This window comes from Schistocerca gregaria, chromosome 7 (genome assembly GCF_023897955.1).
Source record: "Schistocerca gregaria isolate iqSchGreg1 chromosome 7, iqSchGreg1.2, whole genome shotgun sequence".
NCBI lineage: Eukaryota > Metazoa > Arthropoda > Insecta > Orthoptera > Acrididae > Schistocerca > Schistocerca gregaria.
This window is the reverse complement of record NC_064926.1, coordinates 95,332,542-95,353,966: the sequence shown is the minus strand read 5'-3', so window position 1 is coordinate 95,353,966 and position 21,425 is coordinate 95,332,542. Positions and strand designations below refer to the sequence as shown.

The window sequence follows — 21,425 nt, the reverse complement described above, 5'->3', positions numbered from 1 at the left end:
ATCCAAAATGTCAGTTAGCCATTGCACCAGTACTAAAGTTTTTCTTTGTTTTTACAAAACCTTTTTTAAAGAACAGGTGGTTTTGATTGGTAATATTTGCATTGCTTTGAAATATTGCGCTATTGTAAAAAATTGGGAAATCGATCAGTGTTATTTCAATAACAATGCCAATAGAATCGAGCAACATACACATAAGAATTGGTACAGCATTGCTGCAACAATAATGTACTTGTTAGCATGTGGGGTGGTCTATTAGATGGTGCCCTTGTATGTGGAATATCGTCCGGCCTTAAGTCGCATGCAGCGCTGCTCAGGCGGAGAATTTTGGCGCCTAGAAGTGTTCCCGCGCGTGTAATCTTCCCGCGCCTCTAGCGCTTATTGTAACGGCGCGTATTTGACATGCTTATGTGCGATTGTTGTGAGAGCAAGCGATTATCTAACAACTGAATAGCTAACAATTCCAAGACTTCCACAGCAGTAACGCTGTTGCTGAAGGAAAGTTATTTATTATTCATTTTATATTCTGAGGAAGGGTTTTAGTGGTGGAGCTAAACGAAACACAGTTTCTTGAGGAATATTTATTAGAAATTGTTCTTTGTATGGTATAGCTCAAAGCATGGTATTGCACACTATCCAACATCACTCTCTTCTCAATACACACGCGTTTCTCTTCTTATTTTTTCCCGTTGTCATCCAGTATGCTGCAACACACTCGGCATTTTCATGTCGGCGCCTTCTTGTTTTCAGTAGCTGGAATGTGTTTGGGAAAGTACCGGCCTACCAAACGTGTTGGGGATGAAACTTGGCAGGGGCGTCCAACCTTACTGTGCTGAGAGGACGAAACAACACGTGTACTGTATTTTTCCAGTAAACTTTCGATTAGACGAATTTGAAAATCGAGTTGTCCCAATTTTCCGCCAAGTTTCTTATATAAAAGGTACGAATTGAGAGCTGCCACGCCCATGAAATGGAGATACTGCTTCATAATTATAATATATTCACAGGCGGTTTCTTGTGGCAGTATAATTTGTCATGTACTGGTCAGCCAAATCAACGCCGCCCATTCTGTTTATTGTATTTCAGTGTAACTTCAGGCTTTGTTTTTACTGTTCTCCTCTTCTCAGTTTCTTTCAGTTCGTTACTATAGATACTGGATAGAGTGCACACACCTTTTTTATCTCACCATCGCATCGCCATCAACTTTCCTCTATAAAAGGTCTTAACTTGACCTTTCTCGCGTTTTCCCTCCTTCAAAGCTGCTGGCATTTCTTTTTTGTTCACCATAACCGTTCCACACAGTCAGTGCTTTTAGATGAATGGAAATCTAACAGCTGGCAACTTGAAGAGAATCGATCGATAAAAACCGTATATCCCTTTCCAAAATACCCTTCGAGTAACGACAAAACAACTTTCCACGCTAAAAGATATTCAGTATGTTGTGGCTCAAACACTGTGTCTTTTCCAGTGCAAATGATAAAGCGACACAAATAGCCACTTTTTGCTTCGTGCAGACAAAATGACTTAATTCCAACAGGAGCACGTTTCAATGGAAGCCGCCCCTTCCAAAGTAGGAGGAATTCATCAATTGACAACCCTTGTTCCGGAGTATAAACCTCTTCACATTTATTTATTTATTTTTCTGTAAATGGTCAATGACAGGTTTCAGTTTGAACAATTTGGAAGAAATTCCAGTCTTGCTAATACAAAGTATTGTCATTGAAATTAAGGAACTTCAAGAGAAGACTAGATATACTTTCAGACATAATTTTCGGAAAATTGGAGTTTCAACAACTTGTTTTCTCGAATAATACATTTCGAATTCGATTTTTGTACAATTCCTTGGAAAAATAACAATGCAAACAACGAATAGAGCTCTCCATTATTTGTAGGCAGTCACTTGTGCACACGAGATCGTTGTTTCATTATATCTGCATATGAACTTTTAAATTCCAGAATGAGATTTTCACTCTGTAGCGGAGTGTGCGCTGATATGAAAATTCCTGGCACGTTAAAACTGTGTGCCGGACCGAGACTCGAACTCGGAACCTTTGCCTTTCGCGGGCAAATGCTCTTCCAACCATTTTAACAGGAAGTTTCAACTTTAAAATTCTTCGATATATTTTTTTTGTTTCACTTGATATAATTGTTAACAAGCTGTCACCAAAAAAGAAGGTAAAAAGATTGAATGGATGGAGGATCGTTGAAACTAGTTTTTACTCCTGGAGTGCCTGTGAAAGTAGACTTACTCCTATGAGCACTACATTTAAGTGAGCAAGATGCTGGAGAACCAGTGTCAGCAGTCTGCATTTCTTCTGCGTTGTCCTCTTCCACACTTGACGTTTCTGTATCACATCACTGAAATTGTCATCGCTGTCATTTCCACCGCTCGAAAAACTGGCCCTAGACCACTCATTATCGCTTTAGTATAATAACAGTTCATTGTCTTCATTACGCAAAAACGAAGAATATGAGCGCTTCGACATGTTTCAACATGGAAAACTATTGTCTCACAAAATATATTATTTTACTGAAAAGACCGCGAACGACCTCCGCCGAAAGAACTTTACACTGTGTAGAGCGACTCTAACGGCTGGTACCGACGTCAAAATGAATTTCGTAGGCTGTCGACTGCACGCCCGAACGCCTTTCTTCGAGCACGTACAATAGCGCCAACAAACGGCGGAACTGAATTCGACGAGCACGCCCGGCGAGAGCTCACGGCTGGAAGAACGCAGCTCGTCGAGCACGACAGTGCAACAATGGCCCCCCTAGCTCAGTTCGTCGAGATCGGTCGAGGGGTTTTTGAAGTAAAACTCTCCATTTGCTTTAAAAGATTAAAAAGGGAAAAGCCACAACAAACACGTGATATAATATAAGGAGAAAACCTAAAACTTGACAGTTCGTTCGTAGTTAAATTAAAAATAGAAAGCAGCTGATCTACTGCATGTGTCTGCATAGCATGCGTTCGCTTATGATTAATAAAAAACGGAAAAATTCGAGTTCTTCAACTTCAGTTTTCGCCCTTTAACACTGAATATTCATAATTACCAAGTAGTGGTTTGATCCCCGATTACAATGTGATGCTTGAGCAGAGTTTCAAAAAATTAGAATCAATAGGAGAATATTGATTTTTTGTAGTAGTCAACCACTTATCACTTTCAAGAAAAAACAGTGAACGATGGACTTTTATTTGCCTATTTAATTTAATAGTTTGATTCTATGTTTCTTAAAAGTGAGAAAGTAAAAATGTTTCAGCCTCTGTTTGGTTTCCACGTTTATTATAGAAAATTGTAAGAATGAAAAACGGAAAATCATTTATTTCAGAAACCGGTTATTCTGAGTGGTTTTTGACAGTTCGGTTAAACTGGCATTCAAAAAACCTCACGTAACCCAAATCTGGTTGTTCTGCCGATAACCACCATCCCTGTCGTTCACCCATTCATCTATTGTCCTAGTGGATCACAGTTGCCTCGGTGGCGGATCTGGATAGCGCCATTTTGCCATGCCCGATGTATGTTAACGACGGCAGTATGCAAACAGTTTACAAACTTAGATATTTCGGAAATGCTTCCAGACTTGGCCCGAAAGCCAACGGCCGTGCCCTTTTAGGCGTTACGTAAATTGCTCTGTTTCCGCATTGCAACAACGACTGCACAATTTTCGCATCCCCCAAACACGCTTCACCATCTGCTGCTAGCGCTGCCACTGCTGCCTGAGAGAGGCTGTTGCACGTTGTCGACGAACATAGGACTGCTGGACCACGTATCTGTGTTACTATGTGTTTGTTCATCTGGTGTCACTGTGACTACTGCGGAGTATTCACTCAAAAACTAATTCTTATATGCACTGATATTGTCCAACAGCTTACATTTATAAGCACCCAGCCTTCAGACCACAAGTGGCCCATCAGGACCATCCGACCGCCGTGTCATCCTACTTGAGGATGCGAATAGGAGGGGCGTCGGGTCAGCACACCGTTCTCCCGGTCGTTATGATGGTATTCTTGACCGAAGCCGCTACTATTCGGTCGAGTAGCTCCTCAATTGGCATCACAAGGTTGAGTGCACCCCGAAAAGTGGCAACAGCCCATGGTGGCCTGGATGCTCACCCATCCAAGTGTCAGCCACGCCCGACAGCGCTTCGGTGATCTCACGGGAACCGGTGTATCCACTGCGGCAAGGCCGTTGCCCCTTACATTTATGAGGTAGAATGGAAAACCATTTAGGCTGCTGTGAATGTAGAGGCTACTGCTGCAGCATCGCTATTGCATTATAACCAGCCTAGCTTGACGTAACGTGAACTGTCGAGGGCAGTGTTATGCCGGTGCAGGTACAGCAACCGCATCACCACAACCTGGCCTCTCCAGAAACTTGGAAGAATCCCGTCACATCCTTGCGAGCAGTTGAGCAGTCTCGTGGTGTGTGTGTCCAGGACTGTTCCACCGGGCCATCAGCGAGAGCGGCAACTCGGTGGCTGCGTGGGCGTTCCCCACCGAGGACCCGGCCGGCCTGGCGCGCCGGCACGCCGCCCTCGTCGGCTGCGACGTCGACTCCTCCAACTCCAGCTCCAGCTCGCAGCTGGTCGCCTGCCTCAGGACCGTCGATGCCGCGCGGCTGGTCGACGCGACGGACCAGCTGAAGGTGCGCACAGCCGGCCGCTTCCAGCAGCAGCGAAGCCGTAGCTATCGTCTTCTTGCTGGCACGTAGTAGCTCTTTACACGATCTGTGCCAGAAGTTTCGAGATTAACTATTTTTTGTTTATTTTTTTGTAAAGGCCTTTATTGATTCTTAATCTACAAAACGTTATAAAGGTTCAAAGCACATTCCTTCCGCATCTACATATCGCCACCACCGCCTCAGCCAGTAGTCAAAGGCTTGTTGGCAGGCGTCGTCCGTTTCCTCCTTACGGCAGTGCCTCGAAGTCTCTCTTACCTCCTCCAACGACTTTGTTCTCAGAAACAAAAAGAAATCCGATGGTGTGAGATCAGGGCTATCCGGCGCTGAGACAGCGTTTCCATACCGTTCCTGGTGAGAAACATGCACGACGAAAATAGTGTGGCGCGGTGTGTCGTGATGCAAAATTCAGTTGTTCGTGATGTCTTTCATGATGCGTTTGCCCTATCTCGCAACCGAGGCAGGACATGAATGTAAGACTGACCATTAACCATTTGTCTCTGAGACAGAAATTCGCTGTGAATAAACCTCCACAGTAGAGCTTTGCCGATTGGCATATGTGGGTCTTCCTGACGCGAGGTGAATTTTTCTGTGCTGCACTCACTGCATTATCTTTTTCACTCGGGATCGTCGTCTGTCACTAGCCTGTCCAAAAAATTAGAGTCATTTTCACGCCGGCCGGGGTGGCCGAGCGGTTCTAGGCACTACAGTCCGGAACCGCTCGACTGCTACGGTCGCAGGTTCGAATCCTCCCTCGGGCCTGGATGTCTGTGATATCCTTAGGTTGATTAGGTTTAAGTAGTACTAGGGTATTGATTACCTCAGAAGTTAAGTCCCATAATGCTCAGAGCCATTTGAACCATTTTTTAAGTTTCACGGTGTTGCAACAACTCGTTACACGTCCCTTGTCTTCATCGGTCAGCACATTTCGGATCATCTTTGTACACACTTTTCTCATTCCTAACACGTCTCTCAAAATGCTGTAAACATTCGACTTCAGCAGACTAGAATCCCCTACTACAATTATTATGTTCTGGTATCGTTTCCTATTCTAAATTTTCCCCACTCTCTCCACATTTTGGTGTGTTTGAAACGTTGAACGACACCAAAAGCACCCGTTTTTGGCGCTGTCTCGGCCCACCCGGAGCATCTTCCGCCACTCTTGAATTCATGGTTGGCAGTTGGTTACTCCCCTAAGGCTTTCGGGTCCCGAACACCGTCTCAGAGCCAGATTTTTTTTAGTTTAACGCAAAATTTTATAGTGGTTCACTGCTCAATTTATCACTGCAATTCGAATCTCCAAGCGTTATCATAACACACTACGACTGAGGCGCCAACTTCACTCTTGTCAATGCCGAGAGGAGGCGTAGCCAAGTCGCATTCGTTAGGCAAGACCTGTCACCTCCGAAAACTGCATCCCTGTAGCCCTTCTCGTTCACAGGATAATTTTATTCTCGAAATGTTTGGGACAGATCCTGTATTTCCCTCCGAAATCCGAATTTGCGTTCCATCTCTGAAGACTTTATCATCGATGGGACCTTGAACACCAGTTCTTTTATACCCACGTAGCTATCTCATATTTTTCTAATGTCATGTTCCGACCTTCTATTAGCTGGTTGTCTCAGTATTTTCTCAGTTCTTGGAAACCAAGAAAGAATTTCCTTTGTCTGTTTATTGTCCATTCCCATTTACCGTCATTTCACTTCAATTACGGTCATAATTACGTCGTCAACTTCAGTGTGTCTGTGACGCTACAACTCAAGTCAGCCTCACCTTGTGCCAAGACGCCTACATGAGAGCTCGCACGAGGCCACTTCACACACACAGAGGCCCCTATTAATTAAAACCATGTAGATGCTTGAAACTTTCTGGCAGATTAAAACTGTGTGCCGGACCGAGACTCGAACTCGGGACCCTTGCCTTTCGCTGGCAAGAAGACATTATCTGCTTTCTACGTCTCCACAGGTAGTACTTAGCCACTGCCCTTCTTAGCAGACTTCTTTCAGGAGCGCTAGTTCTGCAAGGTTCGCAGGACAGCTTCTGTGAAGTTTGGAAGTTAGGAGACGAGGTACTAGCGGAAGTAAAGCTGTGAGGTCAGGTCGTGAGTCGTGCTTGGGTAGCTCAGTTGGTAGAGCACTTGCCCGCGAAAGACAAAGGTCTCGAGTCCGAGTCTCGGTCCGGCATACAGTTTTAATCTGTCAGGAAGTTTCGTATCTGCGCACAATCCACTGCAGAGTGAAAATCTCATTCTGCATGTAGATGCTTCTTTGGCAGAAATTTTATTTCTGTATCTGGGTAACTTTATATGCAGATTAATGCTTCTGAGATAGATTGGAGAGAGAAGTGGCAATGACAGATGGACTCCTTAGGTACTGGAGATCAGTATTACAGAATTTTATGAGAGAAATTGCTGTTTTCCACAAAATGGCGACAACCGTTAGAATCTGCTAAAAATGAGAAGGATTTCCTCTTCTTCAGAAAGGAACCTCGATATGGAACATGGCCGCCCTAATGTCAGTTGGCGCGAAAGCAGGATGGGTTACCTCTGAGCATCGAAGACATTATCTGCTTTCTACGTCCCCACAGGTAGGACTTAGCAACTGCCCTTCTCAGCAGACTTATCTCTTTGAGGTCGGAGACCTACTCATAGGGCAGTCAGTCCAAAGTCATAGGATTCCGAGGCACGGCCACTTTAGCCCACTTTCTCTTCGGACAGCAGCGGTTGCAGTTAAATTATGAGCTCAAAAGACACCAAAGAAAACCATAACAGGCTCTGACCAATGGCAGCCTGGAAACTCGTTATAGTTTTCACATTCATCCCTTTGGACAGGTATGCGTAGTAACGCTCGCGATAGGCGGCATCATTTAACCGGGAAAGAGAATCTGTTTTACATAGGTGCATTGTAGCAGCTTGCTGATTACTACGGAACACCACTGGCACCAGCATGTACTGGACGGAGCAAATAAAAATGTCCCAGGGTCAAAGTTGCAGGGTACAAAGAAACAGAGAAGAAATACTGTACTAACCTAACTATACCAGATGTTGAAAGTGACCGCCATTCATCTCTTGGTACTTCCGGGCCCTGGTCAGCAAGCTGCTGAAGGTGGATCAAAGATGGCCTGCTGGAATTGCTGCAGTCTCATCCGAAATGTTCTGCTGCGGTTCTTGAAGACTGTGAGGGTCGTTGCGGTACACCTTACACCTGAAGGCTCTCCACACAAAGTAATCGCACAGAGAAGGATCAGGTGACCTGCGTGGCCAGCTAGGGCCGCGAGCAGAGTGAAATCTCCCAACAGCTTTGCCGGGCGTGGATATTGTGTAAATGTGCTCCAAAGTTCGCCCTCGGCTGGCTTCATGGGCAGTTTCTCCATCCTGTTGGAAGTAACTGTGGGTCTCTTTCTCCTCCGTTAATGCTGCCACTCGCCTGGGCCACTTTTGCTTGCCTCGCTCTGTAATAAGGAGGACATCGCAACCAGCCTTCTCTTAGCAGTCTCGAAGATCTCTCATGTGTTCGGTTCTACCTCTGATCCCTCTGATTTTTCTCGAAATGATTCCCCCACAGTAACCAGAGCAGAAGCAGAGTTTGTCCTGTAGTGCAATGAAACGTTGTCTGCCACTTCGATACTACCTCCTGTTCATAAGTTTGTTAGTAGTGGCTTGCTTTCTCAGGGTTTATCACTGTTTTGCATGTCATTTTCTGCACTATTTCTTTGTTGTATAAGCACTTAGTGAAGGCTGTACTCGGAAATGAGTAAGGTCCTGATGTTTAGTATACGAGGGTTGGAACTTAAATAATAGCAACTATTTATTCACAACCGATGCAAAAGGGTTACATGTTTGCACCTGTTACTGTCCTTCAAAGTAGTCACCAGCGTTGTGTAGAAGCCGTTGCCAGTGATGTGGAAGGCGTGGTATACCGTAAGCAGAGCCCGTTCTGTTGATAGTGCGAATGGAGCCGTCTACTGCCTGTCGAATCTCTGGAACAGTTCTAAAGCAAATGCCACGAAGTGGTTCCTTCATCTTCGGAATCAAATCAAAGTCACAAGGACTTAAATCCGGGTATTATGGTGGATGGTACAGTACTCCCCAGTCCAATCGTCTGAACAGAGCAGCCATAGCTTGCGCTGTACGCGCCCGCGTATTGTCGTGCAGAATGGTGGGTGGGTTGCGCAGAAAGTGTCGCCGCTTCTTTTGCAAAGCTGGTTGCAGGTGATGCCCCAAAATACGAACAGTAATACTGTGCATGGAAGGACCGTCTTGGAGGAACGTAATGCGTTAGGATAACATCATCACAGTAGTACACGAGAATCACCGTAACTTTCACCATACTGGAGCTCTGACGCACTTTCGACTTTCACGACGACCCATAATGACGCCATTCGTTGGACTGGAGTTTTAGTTTTGGCTTCGTGGCATTCGCTTCAGAACTGTTCCAGAGATTCGACAGGCAGTGGACCGTTCCATTCGTACCATCAACAGAACAGGCTCTGCTAACGGTATACTACGTCTTTCACATCGCTGGCAATGGGTTCTGCACAACACTGTTGACTACTTTGAAGGAAACGTGCAGCTCTCTTATATGTTGTGAATAAATAGTTGCCACTATTTAAGTTCCAAGCCACGTATATAAACATGTCAATTATAACCTCTTTCTTTGTGTGTTGTAACCTCTGTCCATCCCCTCAGTCTCTTAACTAATCAGTTTGTATGTAGGGACGAATTCTGTGGCTTAAATGGTCAAGACTGAGTTCGAAACTAGAGCCATTTTCCCCACAGACACGGCGGATTAAGGAAAGCTCTCCCTTTCTCACTTAAACAGGATGCCGCCCACCCCAGCAGTACTACAACATGGCCAATCTGGCTACGCCGTATCAACAAGCTGTTTATTACTCAACCAACATTTCGTATTGCCTGATGTATTATTTGTTTTCCCGTCCCTGCTGGTAGTTCCCTACATCTTGTGAGTTTTCGTATTAGAGATTCGTATCTCATTTCTATAAACCAAAATTCATAATACAGATAACGCATCTTTTTCTTTTTCAAATACGTCGGAAGCTTTGCTATGATACCAAAAGTTCTACCGACCATTTTTCGTTCTTTGCTTATTTATTTTATAGTTCACCTAGTCTGCAGTCTTCGACTAAATATACAAGCCCACAAGCTGACTTCGTTTTTGATTTGTAGATTTTTTTCGATATGTTGATTATTTTAGTCGTATTATAACTGTTTCCAGGACTAGTCTTAAGAGACAAACAGCGCAATGTAATTTCCGAAACGGAGATATTTCAGATCTGTTCCATTAAGACGACTGCGTTTTTCCAGTTTTAGGGCATGAGAAGTTCCTTTACGTCTACACAGAACAGTCTTGGTGAACGGAAGCTCCTTTCCTGGCTCATATTTCAAATCTGAATTTCTTAATGAGCTGGTGTAATGTACTGGAAGCTGTACCATTGGCGTGAATATTCATAAGAATATTAACATAGGATTCGCAATGGATATCAGTACAGATAAATTATGTTGAGTCTGTGTCAAAAGGGATCTCAAAATCTGTAAATCACAGGGATGCCTAAGGATGTATGTTTGTCAACTGACCCCTCCTTTTAGTCAAGTTGTGATTTAAATTTCTTTTCTCTCTGATTCGATTCAGTATAACTTCATTAGTTATTCAAACTACCCTTCTTATCATCGGCATTCTTCTGTAGCAACACATTTGAAGAGCTTCTACTCTCTTCATGTTGTGTAGGTGTCACTTCCATTCGAGGGTACACTGTAGACAAATACTTCTTAACTAATAAAATTTGGATTATAGGTTATTATTTTTCTGTATATCAGGAAATCGCTCCCTGATTCCTTCAGAATTTCAGAGAGTGTATTCCACTCAACATTGTCAAACTCTGTTTCCAAAATTTACAAAATTTTGTAAATGTAGCCTTGTCTTTCTACAACTTATTGTCTACTAGCGATCTGCCTTGGATTCGCACGGGTAGCATAAAGTGTCTGTGTCGGACGACTTCTCTGGCCTAGCGGTAATAAATTATGCACACAAACGTTTCTCGTGATTCAGTCTGTCTATTAGTGCAAACTGTATCAAAAGCCTTACTACAGTTTCTGCAATTAGCTTTCACACACAAACAGAAAACGTGCCAGGGGACTTACATTTAAAATATATGTATATGGAAATAAAGTCGTTGTGTTCCTACATTTCTCTGAACCCCAAACTGATCTTCTCCTGGCTCGATTTCTACGGGTCACTACATCCTTCTGTAGATAAATACAGTGTACTGGGTGATCAAAAAGTCAGTATAAATTTTAAAACTGAATAAATCACGGAATAATGTAGATAGAGGGGTACAAATTGACACACATGCTTGGAATGACATGAGGTTTTATTAGAACCAAAAAAATACAAACGTTCGAAAAATGGCAGACAGATGGCACTTCATCTGATCAGAATAGCAATAATTAGCATAACAAAGTAAGACAAAGCAACGATGATGTTCTTTACAGGAAATGCTCAATATGTCCACCATGATTCGTCAACAATATCTGTACTCGAGGAATAATGTTGTGAACAGCACTGTAAAGCATGTCCGGAGTTATGGTGAGGCATTGGCGTCGGATGTTGTCTTTCAGCATCCCTAGAGATGTCGGTCGATCACGATACACATGCGACTTTAGATAACCCCAAAGCCAATAATCGCACGGACTGAGGTGTGGGGGCCTGGGAGGCCAAGCGTGGTGAATGTGCCGGCTGAGCACACGATCATCAGCAAATGATGCACGCAAGAGATCTTTCACGCGTCTAGCAACGTGGGGTGGAGCGCCATCCTGCATGAACATCGTACGTTCCAGCAGGTGTTTATCAGCCAGGCTGGGGATAATGCGATTCTGTAACATATCGGCGTACCTCTCAGCCGTCACGGTAGCAGTTTTGGTGTCCAGCGCCATCTGTCGGACATTTTGTAAACTTTTTTTTGTTCTAATAAAACCCCATGTCATTCCAAACATGTGTGTCAATTTTTACCTCTCTATCGACATTATTCCGTGGTTTATTAAATTTTCAAATTTATACTGACTTTTTGATCACCCGCTTTATCCACGTCTTGTCCTTTCTTGTTCTTCGAGTACTTCGCCCTTCAAGAACAGCGGCGACCTCGAGCATAATCTGTTGTCTGCCGACGGCTCTTCTGAAAAGCTGCTAAGCGCTCAATTCACTGGCTTAAGTTCCTGAGCGAGGAAAATCTTCTACATCCTGGACCACATCTTCCATCATTCTTTCCTTGAAGTATATTTTGTTGTTGCGAATTATATGCCCAAAGTATTCCAGTTATCTTACTACTACATGTGTGAATTTATCTGGCCGTGTTATCCTTAATATCCTTCAGTACGCCCACACTTCAGATTCCTCTAACATGTTACTTAATACTGCGGCAAGTGTCCATGACTCAGGTCCTTAGAGTAGGATACTCAATAGGTAGCATCGAAATAATAGACGGCGAAACATAATGATTATGTCACCGCTAATTAGAACTTTGTACGTTCTCTGAAAATAACTTCTGGTCTTTTCTATTCAGCAGCGAATATCTTGAGAAAAGTCCCAGGCATCATTGACTTGACACCACAAATATTTATATGATGAAATTTTAACTGATAACGCCATGAACCACCACTCCTTTTTACATTCCAACGAGAGCAACTTGGAAGATTATTTATGCAGATCAGATGTTGAAAAATAATCACCGATTGCGAGTTTGCCCTAGGTTTCATCTGGGTTCTCGGTTTCTGCTGACGACCATTTGTTTCCTCTAGTTGACATTTAAGGATAACCCCATGTTATTGCTCTGTTCCAGCCACTAGTAGTTCTTGAAGATCTTCCAGCCGGGTTTCAAGTAAGACAATTTCATCAGCGTATCTGATGTTACTGATAACCCGATCAACCACAGCTCCTTGATACATTCCACCAAGAGCTTCTTGCAAGATGTTCGCAGAATAGATGTTGAAAATTAATAGGGAAAGAATGCAGCCCTGGCCAATTACATTCGTAGTGAATACCTTTTACTGATGACCTAAGATGTTAAGTCCCATAGTGCTCAGAGCCATTTGAACCATTTTTTGAATACCTTTTATGACAACTGACCGTCGACATGCACACAAGTTCAAAAATGGTTCAAAGGGCTCTGAGCACTATGGGACTTAACTTCTGAGGTCATCAGTCCCCTAGAACTTAGAACTACTTAAACCTAACTAACCTAAGGACATCACACACATCCATGCCCGAGGCAGGATTCGAACCTGCGACCGTAGCAGTCGCGCGGTTCCGGACTGAGCGCCTAGAACCACTGGACCACCGCGGCCGGCGAGTATTTTGATTCCAGTACAAATTTTCAATCCGTTGGATCTCACAACCATTCAGCACCAGTACACGTAAGATACACACTGATGAGGTAAAACATTATGACCATTTGCTTCATAACCTATTTGTTCATCTTTGGAACGAAATACATCACTCATTCTGCGTATGGCGCCCGATAGCGACCCAGATGAGTTCGAAAGGATTTACATCAGGCAAATTTGGTCGCCGAGTTATCAACGTGAGTTCACTATAACGCTCCTGAAACAACTGTAGCAAGGTTCTGTCTCCGAGACAAGGACAAATATACTTCTGAAAGATGACATCGCCGTCGGGGAAGACATCAAGCTTGAATAGATGTAGGTGGTTCGCAACTCTCGGTGTGTCTTCGACTACTACCACAGGTCCGACGCAAGCGCAGGAGAATATCTTCCATGGCATAATACTGCTCCCACCAGCATGCCGCCGTGTCTCGCTTATTTTTCAGCTGCCGTTCACTTCCATGACGGCGTTTGTGGAGACGGAGACGACTATCGACGTAGTGTAGCAAATATTCGATTCACCCGAAGAGCTGACACATTTCCACTGATCGGCGTTCGAATCCCGATGGTGACCACTGCTATCGTAATTGAGGCTGTCGTTGGGTCAACATGTAAACACTTAGGGGTAGTCTGTTGCGGAACTCCATGTTCAACAATGTACAATGTGTTCTGAAACACTTGTGCGGGCACCAGCATTGTGTTCTTTCAGTAGAGATGCCACAGATCACTATTTATCCTGCTTTGCAGAGCTGACAAGCCTCCGAACCCCACGTTCTGTGAAGAGTAGCGGACGTCCAACCATTTAGCGCCAATGGTGGTTGACTGTCCTTCTGCCTCTTTCCGTAGATGCTCACGACAGTATCACGTGACCATTGGACCATCTCCGCCGTTTTCGAGATACTCGTTCAGAGGCACTGCGTAATAATAATCTGGCCTTTGTCAAAGTCGCTTATCTCTATGGATTTCCTCATTTGCAGCCCGTATCTTCGCTAGCATGATGCCCCATCTCTGTCTACTCCGCTTATACATTTTTGTTACAGCTTCACGTTAATCAACATTTACATCTACATCTACATCCATACACCGCAAGCCACCCGACGGTGTGTGGCGGAGTACCTCTATCGGTTCTTCCTTCTATTCCAGTGTCGTATTGTTCGTGGAAAGAAGGATTGTCGGTATGTTTCTGTGTGGTCTCTAATCTCTCTGCTTTTATCCTCATGGTCTCTTCGCGAGATATACGTAGGAGGGAGCAATATACTGCTTGACTCCTCGGTGAAGGTATGTTCTCGAAACTTCAACAAAAGCCCGTACCGAGCTACTGAGCGTCTCTCCTGCAGAGTCTTCCACTGGAGTTTACCCATCGTTTCCGTAACGCATTCGCGATTACTAAATGATACTGTAACGAATCGCGCTGCTCTCCGTTGGATCTTCTCTATCTCTTCTATCAACCCTATCTGGTACGGATCCCACACTGCTGAGCAGTATTCAAGCAGTGGGCGAACAAGCGTACTGTAACCTACTTCCTTTGTTTTCGGATAGCATTTCCTTAGGATTCTTGCAATGAATCTCAGTCTGGCATCCGCTTTACCAACGATCAACTTTATATGATCATTCCATTTTACATGACTCCTAATGTGTAATCCCAAATAATTTATGGAATTAACTGCTTCCAGTTGCTGACCTGCTATATTGTAGCAAAATGATAAGGGATCTTTCTTTCTGTGTATTCGCAGCATATTACACTTGTCTACATTGAGATTCAATTGCGATTCTCTGCACCATGCGTCAATTCACTGCAAATCCTCCTGCATTTCAGTACAATTTTCCATTGTTACAACCTCTCGATATACCACATCATCATCCGCAAAAAGCCTCAGTGAACTTCCGATGTCATCCACAAGGTCATTTATGTATATTGTGAATAGCAACAGTCCTGTGACACTCCCCTGCGGTACACATGAAATCACTCTTACTTTGGAAGACTTCTCTCCATTGAGAATGACATGCTGGGTTCTGTTATCTAGGATCTCTTCAATCAAATCAGACAGTTGGTCTGATAGTTCATATGCTATTACTTTGTTCATTAAATGACTGTGGGGAACTGTATCGAACGCCTTGCGGAAGTCAAGAAACACGGCATCTGCCTGTGAACCCGTGTCTATGGCCCTCTGAGTCTCGTGGACGAATAGCGCGAGCTGGGTTTCACACGACCGTATTTTTCGAAACCCATGTTGATTCCTACAGAGTAGATTTCTAGTCTCCAGAAAAGTCATTATACCCGAACATAATACGCGTTCCAAAATTCTACAACTGATGGACGTTAGAGATATAGGTCTATAGTTCTGCAGATCTGTTCGACGTCGCTTCTTGAAAACGGGGATGACCTGTGCCCTTTTCCAATCCTTTGGAACGCTATGCTCTTCTAGAGACCTACGGTACACCGCTGCAAGGAGGGGGGCAAGTTCCTTAGCGTACTGTGTGTAAAATCGAACTGGTATCCGTCAGGTCCAGCGGCATTTCGTCTTTTGAGCGATGGGAAGTGGTCATAATGTTTTGGCTCACCAGTATACGTCAGTTTGTCATGGTGAGTGATGTCTAGTAACCGACGAAGCAAGCATAAACATGATATCGTAGAATCAGCACCGAAAGAGTGAGTAACGCCTCTCGAGTCCCGAAGGCCTTCCACAATCTGAACTTGCTGCTTTACCTGATGACAGTCTGAACTTTTTTTTCCACGCATGAGATTCTGTTGCACGCCTGTGGTGCGCAGGTGTGGTCGGTGGACCCGCTGACGCTGTACCGGCCGACGGTGGAGTCGAGCGGCGATCCCCAGGAGCGCTTCCTGCCCGCCGCGCCGCTGGCCGTCCTGCAGGAGGCGCTGAGCGCGGGAGCCGGAGGCAGCTCGGCCGCCTTCACGTCCGTGCCCTGGCTCACCGGCGTCGTCGCCCAGGAGGGCATCATCAGGGCCGTCCGTGAGTACCCGCACACCTCACCCAGCGGCTCTCGGCGCCCGAGGCGTAGCCAGCAATCGGGCGCTGCTCGAGCGGGCACGTGAAATCTGACGCGGGGCGATACGCGGGAAACTACGAAGAATAAGCTACACTCCTGGAAACTGAAATAAGAACACCGTGAAGTCATTCTCCCAGGAAGGGGAAACTTTATTGACACATTCCTGGGGTCAGGTACATCACATGATGACACTGACAGAACCACAGGCACATAGACACAGGCAACAGAGCATGCACAATGTCGGCACTAGTACAGCAATGCAATGCAGGCTTCTATTCTCCCATGGAGACGATCGTAGAGATGCTGGATGTAGTCCTGTGGAACGGCTTGCCATGCCATTTCCACCTGGCGCCCCAGTTGGACCAGCGTTCGTGCTGGACGTGCAGACCGCGTGAGGCGACGCTTCATCCAGTCCCAAACATGCTCAATGGGGGACAGATCCGGAGATCTTGCTGGCCAGGGTAGTTGACTTACACCTTCTAGAGCACGTTGGGTGGCACGGGATACATGCGGACGTGCACTGTCCTGTTGGAACAGCAACTTTCCTTGCCGGTCTAGGAATGGTAGAACGATGGGTTCGATGACGGTTTGGATGTACCGTGCACTATTCAGTGTCCCCTCGACGATCACCAGAGGTATACGGCCAGTGTAGGAGATCGCTCCCCACACCATGATACCGGGTGTTGGCCCTGTGTGCCTCGGTCGTATGCAGTCCTGATTGTGGCGCTCACCTGCACGGCGCCAAACACGCATACGACCATCATTGGCACCAAGGCAGAAGCGACTCTCATCGCTGAAGACGACACGTCTGCATTCGTCCCTCCATTCACGCCTGTCGCGACACCACTCGAGGCGGGCTGCAAGATGTTGGGGCGTGAGCGGAAGACGGCCTAACGGTGTGCGGGACCGTAGCCCAGCTTCATGGAGACGGTTGCGAATGGTCCTCGCCGATACCCCAGGAGAGACAGTATCCCTAATTTGCTGGGAAGTGGCGGTGCGGTCCCCTACGGCACTGAGTAGGATCCTACGGTCTTGGCGTGCATCCGTGCGTCGCTGCGGTCCGGTCCCAGGTCGATGGGCACGTGCACCTTCCGCCGACCACTGGCGACAACATCGATGTACTGTGGAGACCTCACGCCCCACGTGTTGAGCAATTCGGCGGTACGTCCACCCGGCCTCCCGCATGCCCACTATACGCCCTCGCTCAAAGTCCGTCAACTGCACATACGGTTCACGTCCACGCTGTCGCGGCATGCTACCAGTGTTAAAGACTGCGATGGAGCTCCGTATGCCACGGCAAACTGGCTGACACTGACGGCGGTGGTGCACAAATGCTGCGCATCTAGCGCCATTCGACGGCCAACACCGCGGTTCCTGGTGTGTTCGCTATGCCGTGCGTGTGATCATTGCTTGTACAGCCCTCTCGCAGTGTCCGGAGCAAGTATGGTGGGTCTGACACATCGGTGTCAATGTGTTCTTTTTTCCATTTCCAGGTGGGTATATCTTTGAAATATGAGAATTTGATGACTCGCAACACACGCGAAATGGCACTAAATCCTACCTACTCACAAACTCCTGTAGTATTTCAAGAAATTTACAGTAATACGTAGGGACTTCGGAGAGGAAGTTACACTTCTCGTCTCACAGTAAGACTAGGTCACAACTGCTGTGTTGCTAGAAGATCCAAGACCGTGTTACTAGAGGACGCCGAAATGCACGCGTTTTAGCTCACGCAGGCTGGCGTGAGGAGGGAAGAACTATACGGACGTGAACATGACAAGGAATTAGAATTCAGAGAGCGGACGTAATTAGTTAATACTTAACTTTAATGATGAACGTCGCTCTTGACGGTACATGATTCACAATATCAATATCAATAGTAACTGCATATGACGCCTTGCTAGGGCGTAGCAAATGACGCAGCTAAAGGCTATGCACGACTATCGTCTCGGCAAATGAGAGCGTATGTAGGCAGTTAACCATCGCTAGCAAAGTCGGCAGTACAGCTGGGGCGAGTGCTAGGGAGTGTCTCTAGACTAGACCTGCCGTGTGGCGGCGCTTGGTCTGCAATCATTGATAGTGGCGACACGCGGGTCCGACGTATACTACCGGACCGCGGCCGATTTAAAGGCTACCACCTAGCAAGTGTGGTGTCTGGCGGTGACACCAAAACAACTGCCAGAATAGTGTACATAACACGTGCATCATAGTGTGCAAGCGAAATGACGCACCAACTGGAAACGTACTGCGAAGCTGAAATGCGCGGGACACTGAGATTCTCGTGTAACAACGTCTAAATTTCACACAGGTTAGCCGAGAAATTCTGGCGGTGTGTGAATCAAATGCTATGCCGTGTCCAGCAATAGTCAAATAGTACCAATAAATTTGACCAAGGCCGCGAAGACGTGGCTGACGCTGATCGGGAAGTCCAGATGTTGCCCCGTGCGATTTTCATCTTTCTGGCAAGCTGAAAGAACATCCGTGGAGATTTTCCAGCTGTGACTACATTCGCTCAGCGGTTCTCGAAAGGCTCCGCGACCGAGGAGCGGATTTCTACCGCCGACAAACTGAATGATTAGTAGAAAGTTCCCACCGTTGTTTACAGAGACTTGCGACTGTTGAAAAATAGTGTCATGTATCTCTGTGGATTTGAAGCGCGCCGGCCGGAATGGTCGAGCGGTTCTAGGCGCTACAGTCTGGAACCGCGCGACCGCTACGGTCGCAGGTTCGGATCCTGCCTCGGGCATGGATGTGTGTGATGTTCTTAGGTTAGTTAAGTTTAAGTACTTCTTATGGGACGGATGACCTCAGAAGTTAAGTCCCATAGTGCTCAGAGCCATTTGAACCATTTGATGTGAAGTGCGCTACAACATTAAAAAAAAAAAAACTTCTTGAGCTTGTTAGATAATGCTTAGCTTGCTTTCTGACGTCCCCTCGTAGTTCTCATATAATGTGTACGGTTGGGCAAGGATTTATGGTGATTATTTAAATAAAATTAACAGTCTAGGCGAAAATGTTGTCCTTAAAAAGTATCACTTGGCTGTGGACCCAATACAGAATTCTGTTTGATGATTAGAGGCTACAATCAATTAGTAAGTGGTTTTGCAAATGACCATTTTGATCCCTTTTTCAATATTAGAATAACGTTTACAAAAGTTATCAGCTTTCAATCAGTTTGAAAACACGGTGGTAACATTCGGATGAAGCCAAGAGGTAAAATAATTAGAAATTAAATGCCTAATAAACCAAATAGATCCTATTAAACGGGCTGTAAATACAGATTTTATGTGGTAGCGGTGAGACTAGTCGCGGAGAAGGTACCAACAGACATCAATTGATTGCGGGACGAGTGAACGCACGAGAATTAAGACTGAATCGTAATTGTGGTTTTTTATTTAGTGATTAGTTGGTGTTTTTACAAATGACTTGTACCTTAAGAAATATCGCATTCGATGTTTCAAAGAGATTTTTAGTATTAAAATGTATCTATGTCAATAACGCTGAGTAACGTCGCGAAAAGTCACCGAAAAAAGTAAAGTGATCGCGCAGCGATAGAAAGCTCGAGCGAAGCCTGAGATTTCTCAAGGTGTGACGTAAATTGCTCGACCTTCCGGGTAGTGGGGAAGCACGGAGCTACCAAAAGCGTTGCCGGTCGTTGTGGACGAGCGGTTCTAGGCGCTTCAGTCTGAAACCGCGCGACCGCTACGGTCGTAGGTTCAAATCCTGCCTCGGGCATGGAATTGTCTGATGTCCTTAGGTTAGTTATGTTTAAGTAGTCCTAAGTTCTAGTGGACTGATGACCTCAGAAGTTGTCCCATCGTGCTCGGAGCCATTTGAACCATTTGAACCAGAAGCATGCGTTGCTACTAGTTGGAGGAACTCGCTTCCATCTGTGGCACCACCGACCAAACTTCCTTGGTGTCTGGGCTGGAACGGGCTTCGCTCAACCTTTAGGGCAGTGGTTTGAAATCCTCTCAGGTCATCTTGATTTTAAGTTTACCATGTTTTCTCTAAATCGCTTAAGATAAATACTGAAAATGTTCATTTGAAAACGACACCGCTAACTTGCTTCTCTATATTTCTCCCAGTCTGACGTTTGTGTTCCGTCTCCGAGAGCCTGGTCGTCGGTCGGGCGTTAAACGGTGATCTTCCTTCCTTTACCCAACCCTGAAAGGACAACACAATTATTTACAGGAGAAGCGGCAGCTAGGACGTCGGAAGTCACCATTACCAATAGGGGGCGTTGGGTGTGGGTCAAAGTACCATAACGCCGGATGGCCAATGTACTGCAGAACAAGAGCACCACCGTGTCAAGCTTGTAATTGTGCAGATGCCTTGGAGTATATCAAGACTCACATGACACTGAGCAAACTTTTTCTTCTCTCACAGTTAATGTTGTCTTGAGCAAACGCGAATTTTGATAGAGGTGGATCGAGGTTCGTTTCTGTTCTACTCCAGTAACTATGACCTACTGAAATATCTCTACCTAAGTTCTTTAATTATGTTTTAACCTATGAAACTTCATGGCAGATTAAAACTGTATGCCGGACCGAGACTTGAGCTCGGGACCTTTGCCTTTCGCGGGCAAGTGCTCTACCAACTGAGCTACCCAAGCACAACTCACGATCCGTCCCAGCAGCTTCAATCTCATTCTGTGGCTACGCCATGTCTCCAGGTTTGGTGCACACTAACAAGCTGCGTGTGTTGTGAAGTGGTATACTCGAAAGGGCGTCGTCGTGTCGATGCTTGCCTAGGAGATTGTTCGTGATTGGTAGCAGAGCACAGAGCTCTGACGCGTTGATTGTTCAAATGGTTAAAATGGCTCTGAGCACTATGGGAATAAACTTCTGAGGTCATCAGTCCCCTAGAACTTAGAACTACTTAAACCTAACTAACCTAAGGACATCACACACATCCATGCCGGATGTAGGATTCGAACCTGCGACCGTAGCGGTCTCGCAGTTTCAGACTGTAGCGCCTAGAACCGCACGGCCACTCCGGCCGACGTTTATTGTCTAGTATGACTTGTATTACGTGCAGCTCTGTCTGTATGATAGTGGCTCGTGATACTTAACAGAAATTACTGAGTACCACGACGGATATTTTGAGGAAATGAGACATACGGTAACTGTTAAAATAAAGATAATCCTTGGACCGTATTTGACAACTTCTTTGTTAACCAGCGACCATCAAAGCCTTTCCTGGAATTGTCAGAACAGCATTGTACTATCAATTAAAGTGAAATTGCAATGAAATTAACACCCTTAGCTGATTACAGGCGTTGACATACGTCAACGGGGACAGATGAAAATGTGTGCCCTGACCGGGACTCGAACACGGGATCTCTTGCT

The 21,425-nt window shown here is 45.6% G+C and overlaps 1 protein-coding gene across 2 annotated transcripts in view; it reads left to right on the top strand.

Moving 5' to 3' along the window:
* LOC126282181 (juvenile hormone esterase-like) overlaps nucleotides 1-21,425 on the top strand; it is a 159,917-nt gene that overhangs the window by 79,581 nt on the left and 58,911 nt on the right. For both annotated transcript variants that reach the window (XM_049981711.1, XM_049981710.1), the window contains exons 6-7: nucleotides 4,432-4,640; nucleotides 15,836-16,037. In XM_049981711.1, the coding sequence (XP_049837668.1) occupies nucleotides 4,432-4,640; nucleotides 15,836-16,037 (411 nt within the window). The remainder of the gene's footprint in view (nucleotides 1-4,431; nucleotides 4,641-15,835; nucleotides 16,038-21,425) is intronic.